Consider the following 11,693-nt stretch of genomic DNA (forward strand, 5'->3'; position numbering starts at 1 on the left):
TGGCTTAATGACTCTTATCATCCTTCTCATATTCATCAGTAACTTGTGCTTTTTCTTTGACTTTATCTGGGTTATGTAGTTCAACATCAATATGCTCAATCTCAACATGAATCTCTTCCTGTTCCAGCTCTTTTTTGAGATCTTTGCATTTCGACCAACAACATCATTTTCTTGAACGCCATTTCTACTTCATTAAAAGCTACATCATGACTTGTGATACACCTCACGTGACCTGGTTCTAGGCACCACAACCTATATGCCTTTATTTCGTCAGGATACCCCATGAACATGCGTCTCAGAGCTCTAGGTTCGACCTTGTCTTTCCTAATGTGAGCATAGGTTACATAACCAAATACTCTAAGTTTGTCGAGATCTGGTGGATGGCCCAACCAAACTTCTTCAGGTGCCTTCATCCTCAAGGTAGTCGAGAGACACATATTTATTAGATATGTTGCAGTCACAACAACCTTAGCCCAAAACACCTTCTTCAATCGAGCACTAACCAACATGCATCTAACCCTTTCCAATATTGTTCAATTGAATCTCTTAACCAGACCATTTTGCTAAGGAGTGCCCACAATAGTCCTGTGCCTTGGAATACCAGACATACTACAATAACTGTCGAAAGCTTCATTGTAGAACTCAAGGTCATTATCAGTTCTCAACCTCTTGACCTTCCCGCTAGTCTGATTTTCGACCAGAGTCTTCAAACTTTTGAAATTCTCAAAAGTTTCATCCATAGTCTTTTGGATGAATACCCAAAACTTTCTGGAATAATTATCAACTATAGATAGAAAATATCTTGCACCTGAGTGTGAGGGATTCCTTGTAGGCCCCCAAATTTCAGCATGGATGTAATCAAGGGATCCATGTGTTCTTTGTTTGCCTTTGTTGAACTTCACTCTATAGGATTTATCGAACACACAAGGTTCACAGAACTCCAACTTTTCGATTTTGTCACCACCTAGAAGATTTTGTTTCCCTAGTTCGATAAGACCCATTTCACTAACATGGTCCAATCTCATGTGCCACAGTTCTGTCATTGACACATGTTTCGTAGAGGAAAAATCTACTGATCCACTTAAACCTCAAGCTCAATGGTATACAAGTCTTGTTTCTTCACACCTCTCAAGACTTCCTTTGACCCCTTCATGACTTTTAGGATACCTTGCCCTCCTCTGAAAACATATCCTTTCTTGTTGAATTCACCAAGAGAAATCAAGTTTCTCTTCAGATCAGGTACATACCTGACACCAATCAAAAAATTTATTGACTCATCATGAAACTTGAATCTTATAGATCAAATACCTGTAATTTTCCAGGCATTTTTGTTTTCCAGCAACACTGATCCACCATCTTGATCACATAATTCCTCAAACACGTATTTTCTTAGAGTCATGTGCCAAGTACACCATGAATTCATAATCCACTCCTTGCTAGAGTCACTGCTTAAAACTACAAGAACATCAAATGATTTAAAATCATCTTGCACATTAGTTGTGTTGCCATTATCCTTACCTCCATGACTATTTAGGCATTCAGGACACACCTTTCTTGTGTGACCCTACTTCTTACAGTGATAACACCTAATTGTAGGAGCATCACCACCATAAGACTTTTGTTGACCTTTACCCTTCTTCTTCTCAAACATGTCATCTTTCTTCAATAATTTCCCCTTAACAGACAAACCTTCACCAACAGACGATGATTTATGCTCGTTTCGCTCGTTCAGATCCTTATAGTATAAGGCTGGTTGAACTTCTTCAAAGATAAACAAACCTCTTCCATACAAGAGAGTTTCTTTGAAATTAGCATGAGACTTAAGTAAAGAACACAACAATAACAATAATTGATCTTCATCATTTATACTAACCTCGATATTCTCTAGATCAAGAATCAGCTTGTTGAATGTATCCAACTACTTTGTCAAGACTCTATCTTCACTTATCTTGAATGAATACAAAGTCTGCTTCAGGTACAAACGATTTACCAGAGATTTAGTCATGTACAACCCTTCGAGTTTTCTCCACACACCTGCTGTCGTCTTCTCATTCGAGACCTGCCGGAGAACCTTATCACTAAGGCTTAATATAATTACACTATGGGCTTTCTCGATCATCGTCGTCTTCTCCTTCTTCGTTAGCACAACATCCATCATCTCTTATCCTTTCAATGCTTCTAACAATTACTTTGTTCTTATATTTATTTATTTATTTACTATTATTTATTCCATTAACTTTACATTTTTGATTTTAATTAACAAAATAATTTTTTCTCTCTTCTAACCATCACCACGGCTAACTTAATTTTATATTATATTTATTATAATAAGGTAGTTTTCTAATTATTATTATATTATCAAAACAATTTTATTAATTCATATAAATAAAATAGCAATACAAAATGACAATCAATAATTTTCTTAATTCATATAATAAACCTCATTTTCTAATTATTATTATATTACCAAAATAATTTTATTTACTAACTAAAAAAATACCCAACTTCCAAAACTATTGATACCCTATTTTTACAATTTTATTTTTTATTTATCTATTTAGTTTTGTTTTTTCCATTATAGTTTTCATTAAACTTTGTATTATAAAAAAATTAAAGTTTCTATTTCACATTTTATTTGTTTCTATCTTAAATTTTATTCTATTTTATAAAAAAGTCACATTATATTCTAATTTAATAATGCAATATATAATTATATTAATTGATTCCAATACAACTTACATCTTTTTTTTTTTTTTTTGCAAAAAACAATAATTATTAATTATGTATCTCATAAAATTATTAGTGTTTATAAATGATAATAATTTTATCATTTATTTTTTGTTAATATGTAAATTTTTCATAAGAAAGCACTTTTTTTCACACGGATTAACTTAACTCTAGAAATACATACTTGAAAAGAAAAGAAACGATTCCTAATTTAGTTAGTTGTGATTTTGTGGATATACAAAGCAAAAATCACTTTTTGCCAACTGTCCACTTATGAAAAAGACTTAAGTGATGATGAAATTGAAAATGCCATAGAGGTGGACGCACTTGGAAATAGCTTTGGCTGCAACAACACACAGCACACTACTACACTATAGTCTATTCTATAATCTATAATCTATAATCTACTTCTACAGCTTTTAATTTCATCTCAACTGAACCAACCAAAACATTAATTATCACCATTTAATTCTGTTTTCAAAAAGCAACCTCAAATGTCAGTTTTAGCGTGCATCACTTAACAACGTCGTATAATGCTTCTCACTACCACAAATTGAATGTTGTACTACATACTTTCTCTTCATCAATTTTACACCTAAATCAATTAGGAAAATGTATCAAAACAAGGTAATGTTCAATGTTGTGTGTCTCATAAAACATCTCTTAACTGTTTTGTATTTTTGTTTCTTTTAGATTCTTCTGCTTTTTTTGTTTTTTCTCTTCACCCTTGTTCTGGTTTACCTCAAAGTTTAAAACTTTATTACTTTAATACACTGTTCTCCATTTTCTAGTAAACTTCAACTTGGTATATGTGTAAGATCTTGGTTTACCATTCTTTTCTCACCTCTTACTTTTTTACTTTACTTTCATATTTCTAATGCTTTCAATGTGTTTTTTTAGCTCTAAACTTGAAAAGGGTATGTGTATATTGATGGGTTTTGCATATACTAAAAAGGGTTATGTTTGTAATTGTTTATTATGTGATGAGAATGAAAAAAATTGAGTCTTGGGTGGTGTTGGGGTTTACATGGAGAGTGAAGTTTGGTAGTGTTGTCATTTTGATTTGCTAGTTGATCTAAAGAATAATTTTTTTTCCTAGTTGTGTGGTTGAGAGATTAACAACAAAGAGTTTACAATGTTGTGATCTTGTCTAACATTATTTTAGTAGATTTTTGTTTGTTACATATTCTGGTGGATTCTTAAGATTTTCAGTTTGGGTTTTATTTTAATATTGCAACTTGTTGATGTATGATTGTTCATCAATTTTTATTCCATACTTGGCAAAAGATTCTTGTTGTCTACAGTTTTGGTGGTTTTTGATTCTGATACTAAGATGCTGTTTTCGGTTGCAGGTTTTCAAACTTCAACGGTAAAGAAAAAAATGAAAAAGAAAAGCATTAATATATAGATATATAGATAGATATACACATGTTGGATTTGGAAGTTGGAGCTTTTAGAGGTGTGAGTGGTGTGGTATGAATCTTTTAAAAAAAACAAAGAAACAGTGTAATCAGAAAGTGAAGGATAAAGAAATAGAAAAAGTGAGGTGGAGTCAGATTTGTGTCTCTGGTTTTAGAATTGTTTAGTGTTTGTTACATCTCTGTTGGCTATGTTCCCTGAGCTGACTCGGTGCGCCCGGACTCCGTGGCCTTTGCCGTCGACCAAGGAAACAATCTCTTGTTAGAGTCTCTTACCATTTAAGAGAACCTTTGCTTAAACAATTAGATATTCCTAATCTAGACCATTTATCTTTCTCTCTCTCTCTCTGCCTTGTTTGCTGTCAAGATTCGATCGATCATACTCTTCGGTATTTAACCTTGCATCCCTTAGAAACTTTTCTTTTCTCCCTTATAGCCATTAAACTTGGTTAAACTTCAGTGTTAGCTGGTGTTGCTCTGCGGAGGTGAAACTAGTTTTTTGAGGCATTATCTTGGGAGAGTGAGAGGAAAGTAGATCTTGTATTGCGAAGATGAAGTTTATGAAGCTTGGTTCAAAGACAGATACCTTTCAGACTGATGCGAATAACAATGTTCGGTAAGATAATGCATTTCCTTTTAGTATAAGAACAGTTGTATATTTTATTCTCGGACGTTCTTGATTTCTCGGTCTAGCCACGATACATGCATTCTGCCTTTTTTTGTCTATTCATTTTATGCACTCTATTTTTCGGGATAGTTTGCGATAAAACGTTGCCTTTTATGTGCAGGTATGTGGCAAGTGATTTGGCATCCGATATCGTTGTTAGCATAGACGATATGAAGTTTCACTTACACAAGGTATGGTTAAATTCATCAACCATGTCTAATTTCCGACTATATTTCCTAGTTGGCCTCTAATGATTTCTAGAAGTCTTGAAGATTTATAGCAATTTGTGCAAAGTAATGATATTCTAAATTGTTTTATGCGCAGTATCCTCTCATATCGAAGAGTTCTCACTTACAGAAGTTGATTTCCCTCGGTAATGAAGAAAACGTAGATGAAATTCAAATTTCCGATATTCCTGGCGGTGCAAGTGCGTTTGAGATATGTGCTAAGTTTTGCTATGGCATGACTGTTACCCTCAATGCTTACAATGTGATTGCTACTAGATGTGCAGCTGAGTATCTTGGAATGCACGAAACCATCGAGAAAGGAAACCTTCTTTACAAAATCGATGTTTTCCTTAGCTCTAGCATTTTTCGTAGTTGGAAGGATTCAATCATCCTTCTTCAGAGTACGAAATCTATGTTACCCTTGGATGAGGGGCAAAAGGTCGTCAACCGTTGCATTGAATCTATAGCGAATAAGGCGTGTGTTGATGTATCCAAAGTTGACTGGTCTTACACGTATAACCGAAAGAAGCTTCTGGAGGAAAATGGAGTTGAGTCAAACCAGACTGGAGTCAGAACTCGAAACGTGCCAAAAGACTGGTGGGTTGAAGATTTATGCGAGCTTGAAGTTGACATGTTCAAATCTGTGATAACAAATATCAAAACCAAGGAAATTCAATCTAATGATGTAATTGGCGAAGCCTTGAAAGCTTATGCTTACAGAAAGTTGCCAAATTTCAGCAAGGGTATGATCCCGTGCGGGGATGTCTCGAAGCATCGTTTAATTGTTGAAACTATTGTGAAGTTGTTGCCTGCCGAGAAAGGAAGTGTTTCATGCCGGTTCCTTGTGAAACTATTGAAAGCTGCCATTTTTGTAGAATCAGAAGATAGGATTAAAGAAGAGCTAGTGAAGAGAATTGGTCAGCAGCTGGAAGAGGCTTCGGCAACTGATATTTTGATCCGAGCACCGGATGGAGAGACTACAATGTATGATGTCGGTATAGTACAGAAAATTGTAAGGGAGTTTTTGATGAAAGATTATAATTCGGAGATTGAATCAGTTGGAGGCGGTGAACTTGAAGGGATTAGAAAGCCAGGAATTTTATCAGATGCTTCTAAGTTGATGGTTGCGAAACTCATAGACGGATACCTCGCTGAAATCGCAAAGGATCCTAATTTACCACTGCCGGATTTCATTAATCTTGCCGAGTTAGTTTCTGGCATCGCTCGTCCGGCTCATGACGGTCTTTACAGGGCTATTGACACATATTTGAAGGTAACTAACTAACTGTTCTTGAAAATTCTCTGCATATTATAGATTAATATTTTAGCTTTTACACTAAATACTTCGAAAACTAATACAGGAGCACCCTGGGATCAACAAAGGCGAAAAGAAGAGTATATGCAAGCTGATGGATTGCAGAAAGCTATCGGTTGACGCATGCTTGCATGCAGTGCAAAACGAGAGGCTACCAATGCGTGTCGTTGTGCAGGTACTATATTTCGAGCAGGTTAGAACATCCGCATCATCAGGCACCAGTACTCCCGACATAACAACTAAAGGAATCAAAGACCTGAGCATTGGATCCAACGGTAGCTCAAGGTCCGGAACAACTAATCCCGAAGATGACACGGACGCTGTGGCGACAGCCGAGGAACTGAAAGCCTTAAGAAAGGAACTCGCGTCGTTGAGACTAAGCAACGGAGTTGGAAACGGTTACAAAGACGGAGACGCTAAACCAAGCATGGATAAGGCTGTTATCGGGAAGATGAAAGGTTTGTTGAAGTCGAAAAAGTCTTTCATTAAGCTATGGGCAAGCAAAGGAGGACACGGCGAAAACAGTGGTTCGGATTCATCTGAGAGTATTGGTTCTGCTAATCCTGAAGAAGTTAAATCCACACCATCAAGAAATAGGAGGCATTCAGTTTCTTAAACAATAAGTAGTTCTAGTTGCTGGTTCATTTTCTTGGTTTTTCTTCTGCTCATGTTTCTTTACTTTCTTTTGGTTAGTTTCTTTCATGTCAAGACTCAAGAGAACCTCAAATCTAGTGGTTTAACTCTTTCTAAATTAAGTTAAAGTTAAGTACATATAGTTTAAAATAGCAAAATTGTGAAGAATGCAATTCATGTAGTAATCATGACATTTATCTAAGTAGTAGCTAAAGGCTCTCTCTAGGTTTACTTACCAATAGATTAATGAAAAAGTACTTAAGGGATATGATATATGAGTTGTTTCCTCACTATATAATCCACTGTTTTTAGAATATTCTACTTCATTGTAGTTAAAATCTATAGTGATTGAGTAATGAGTTAATGAAATTATAACTAATTACAGCTTGTCACTTTTTTGAAGTTATTCATTTTGGAATAAAGCTATTCTTTAGGTAGGGTTAAACTCAACTATACAAAGAAAGAGCTACATGTTTGCACAATAATAGTATCAATTTAGGTTATAATTTAAATTAGTTAAAAGATTGTTAATCCAATTAAAAGTTAGTTAAAAGATTGTTAATCCATTTATAAATAAGCCTTTGGCTTAAAGTGTTTTTTTTAATGTCGTTCTATATAATTCAGCTATTGATTTAAATTATCTCAATCTCTTTTATCTCTTTTATGTTATTGTTAGTATTTACTCTTTCCATTTCATAAAAAGGATTTTATTTATATATTTTTTTTCATATATCAAAATAAATATCTCTTTAGAATCCTAATACAATATTTATTATTATTTTCTACTACTACCCTTATTTATTAATTTTTAATCTTTTCAACTACTCCACTAACTACAATAAATAAAGTTATTTTAGTAAATGATACTCTCTCCGTTTTTATTATAAGGCGTTTTTGACTTTTCACACGTATTAACAAATGTAATAATTGTGGTATGAAAAAAAAGAATTAGGAAGAGTTTTACAAAATTGTCCTTAATCAATTATATTGGAAAGACAAATTGACATAATTGAAAGGAGAAAGAATAATAAATATTTAAAGATATAATAGGAAAAATAACATTAATGATTCATTGATACTATATAACGACTTATATTATGGTACAAAATATTTTTTTAAAGCGATTTATAATAAAAAACGGATGTAGTATTAATTTTATCATTAAAATCAACACATCTAATTATTTTCTTAAAAACCACACCGAACTCAAATAAAACATTTATTATGAGACAGATGGAGTATTAGACTATCTAAATATAGAAAAATATTATTAAAATTTATTGGAAATAATTGCTCATTATTACTGCGAATCTTTAAGAGGTACTCTCTCTGATCTCAAATATAAGAAATAAAAAAATGGTTTTAAATATAAACAAAATTTATCTATAATTATTATATTCAATGTCGCTATTCTAAATATACCTTTACTTCTTTTTACATTTCGATACTTGTAACGATTTTCAAAGAAAAAAATAGGAATAAAATTAAAAAGAGTATAAAAATTAAATGCATTCAGTCATTCCTCTTAAAGGTTCAATTTTTGTTGTTGTAAATTTACTTATATATGAGATTGGAGGAAGTACATTTAATGTATAAAGAATATTCATTGTATCAATGGAAAAGACACTACCTATATTTCTTAAAGATAAGTTCATTGTTGCTGTTGACTCAAATACTTGGCGAAGTCCATTGCCTATGCTGAGAGTGAACAACATGACCACGACCACTATTTCGTCCTCAACGATGGATCACAGTGAGATGCGATGAAAGTAGAATTGTCGATAGAGTTGGTTTCCTTTTTCGTTCTTGTTGTTTCCTTCAAAATAAATAGGGAGTGCCCCGTGTAAAATGGTGGAAGAGAGTCGCTATGACAATTCTGCGAGTCCACTGCAACATGAACATTAGTTAGTCTTGAAATGAGTTGAAGAACCAAACACTCCTTGGAAACAAGAGCTCTCACATTAGAGAGTTGATCAGTGAGGGATTTTATGTGTTGACAATATGACGACGTATCAAATAATTGTTTCATATCAGCACGCAAAAGCTCTTGCTCTAGGTAGAGAGCCGTAAGGTTTTTGTTGTGATAAAAGATATTAGTCAACCTATTCTAGGCGAGTTCCACGATGGAGTCATGTTCTATGATGGTCTAAAGGAGGTCGTTGGAGATGATGTTATATATCCACCATAATACGACGACATCAAGACAAAACCAATGTTGGGTATTAGTTTCTTTGAGTGAGGGGGTCATTGGTGTAATACCCGGTTAAGGAGAAATGATATGATCAAGCACTTGATAGACGCTTGCATGAATTTTGAAAACTTTGGACCATATTGTATTGTCTCTTTTCGATACAAAACATGATCTTGATGAAGTTGGTGATGTTGAGAGCTGTTAGGGCAGGGTGAATAGGGGCAGAGGGAGTAGGCGTGAGGGGTTGAAGACGAAGACATGAAGTAGATGAGTTGTGGCCATTGGTGCATGTGGGTATGAGTTTTCGTTGTCGGCAGTGGTGACGAAAACTATGTGTCATACCCTAATTTTTAACCCTAAGATCCCACATATCATTTGCATCCTTGCATAAAAACAAGGTCACAACTTGGTCCTCTCCCTCTCATCATTGGGTTTGCCCTTGTGCTGGGATCATCAAGTACCTCTTTGTTAATGTTTTACCTTTGTGTTTATATTTTCATTGCTTATCTAACCGCTAATCAAAATAGAAAAATATGTCTTGTTTTCTTTAAGTTTATTGTGCGAGGTAGGGCTTTTCATCAAGAGCATCAAGCATGGTTCCTCAACTAGGGTTTGTGTTGATTCCTCAAGTCAAAGTATGGTCAACCATTGATTCTCAAGGGAATACCTCTCAAAGCATGATCTCTAAGGTCCTTAAGCATATTTCAATCTCCTTTTAATCAAGAGTACCTCAAATTTTTGTTGCTTATTTCTCAAGAGAAGTCAAAGGTTCATGTGTTTATTTCCATGTCTTCTTCAACAAGTTACTTCAAACTTTGAGAAATTCAATTAAGATACATTCAAATAAACCTTATTTTGAGTTCATATTATCATCCATGTACCTTGAAATGCAAGAAAAGTCCAAGTACACAAGTTTATTCCAAAAGGTTTGACCAAAAAGTCAACATTTGAAGTCAAAGTTCAAAGGATCACAACTCCTTCAATTCTCAATATTTTTGAATGCTTATTTTTGAATATGACTCTTATCATTATCCTCTACAACTTCTATTCACATGACAAGATCCAATTATGCTTGGAGGATAATCAAAAGTTTGGAGACATTATAGGTCATTTATGGACCTAGTAAAATTTGACCTATTTTCAAGTGACTTTTTCGCAACTTTCAAGGATTACAACTTCTTCAATTTTCAACATTTTAAGCTGAATCTTTTTGCACAATACCATTTGTGATGCCCTCTATAAGATTTCTTCAAGGATTAAATTCAAATCATACTTGGAAGGCCATGGAATTCTATGGGACATTACATATCATTTTCAGCTATTTGGAACTTAAAATTTTCTGAGTTACATTACCAATTTTTTATGCCAACTTCAACATGCCACAACTTTGTGCTCAAGCATCCAAATGAAATATTTATTGGCACATTGTGATCCTTGATATGATGTCAACACATTTCCAGAAGAATGGGATCAAAAATCCTCCTAAGCAAGATGTCTCATTAAGTTGAACATGATGACTTAGAATTGAAGAAATCACCATGATCCGAATTTGAACTTCACTAATACTCAATTGCAAGCCAAATTACCACACATTTTGGACCTAAACATGTTTAACCAAGTCTCTAGAAGTTAACTGACTCTTAAAACACATGATTTGGCTGAGTTTTGATGGATTACAAGTCACACTTTCTACACATTCTGATCAAATTCGTTTTGCACGAATTGAGCTTGATTCCATACGTATTTGGATCCCAATTCATTCCGATAAACAGAGGAAGCTAATGCATTCATTTCCAAGCTTTGGAGATCCAAGAAACCCTTGCTTCAATCTGAAATTTTCCAGAAAAATTCAATTATCGTGTTTTGAATTCTAGCTAGTTTCAATCCAATTTCTTGATTCCATTAGCACCTTCGGTCTTCTCTGAAGATTTGCAACAATTCCCAAGCTCTAGGACCTCTTGAGGTGCTCATACCAGATCGAGCTTCATCAACTTCTTATCACCATTTGGACAAAGTATTTTTGAGCATCATTTAAACTCAAACAAGTTACCACAATGTAGTCATTCACGTTCTGATGCTTTCCCCTAACTTATCTGGTGCAGATTGATCGTGTTCATCATTTAATTTAATTTTTCGCGGCTTGTGTCGTGACTGGAAAATTTACAGAGTCGTCACCATCCTGTATTCGTTCCTAAGGAACAGGGAAATAATGATAAAATTTACTAGTTAAAGGTGAGAGACTGTGTTCGGGAGTCGGTTAAGTAAGGGGAAGGTATTAGGCACCCCTCACCTCCATTGTATTAAATGAGATCCTCCTCTAATTCTAGGATTAGTGTGTGTTCCTAATGTATTTGCTTGATTACTGGTTGATTATTCAATTATTTATTTATTTATTTACAAGCTATTTTATTTGAATTGATGGGAAACCCAAAAAGATTTTATAACTGTACTCGCTAGAGCTTACAACTCTGTGCCTACGTACCTTCGCACTAGGCGAAGGATCAGAGTATCATAT

At 34.2% G+C, this 11,693-nt stretch overlaps 1 protein-coding gene across 3 annotated transcripts; it reads left to right on the forward strand.

Annotated features, from left to right (window-relative positions):
- The first annotated feature begins 3,059 nt into the window (after window positions 1-3,059).
- LOC127092048 (BTB/POZ domain-containing protein NPY2) lies at window positions 3,060-7,277 on the forward strand. 3 transcript variants are annotated; one of them, XM_051030826.1, is made up of 5 exons: window positions 3,060-3,354; window positions 4,080-4,761; window positions 4,934-5,003; window positions 5,137-6,312; window positions 6,401-7,277. In XM_051030826.1, exons 2-5 carry the CDS (start codon window positions 4,697-4,699, stop codon window positions 6,968-6,970), a joined length of 1,881 nt encoding a protein of 626 aa, XP_050886783.1. In that variant the 5' UTR covers window positions 3,060-3,354; window positions 4,080-4,696; the 3' UTR covers window positions 6,971-7,277. The 3 variants fall into 3 exon arrangements, with proteins under 3 accessions (XP_050886783.1, XP_050886784.1, XP_050886785.1); XM_051030827.1 differs by lacking the exon at window positions 3,060-3,354 and adding an exon at window positions 3,399-3,540; XM_051030828.1 differs by lacking the exon at window positions 3,060-3,354 and adding an exon at window positions 3,579-3,644.
- Window positions 7,278-11,693: the final 4,416 nt, after the last annotated feature.

Source organism: Lathyrus oleraceus, chromosome 6, assembly GCF_024323335.1.
Source record: "Lathyrus oleraceus cultivar Zhongwan6 chromosome 6, CAAS_Psat_ZW6_1.0, whole genome shotgun sequence".
NCBI classification, from domain to species: Eukaryota; Viridiplantae; Streptophyta; class Magnoliopsida; order Fabales; family Fabaceae; genus Lathyrus; species Lathyrus oleraceus.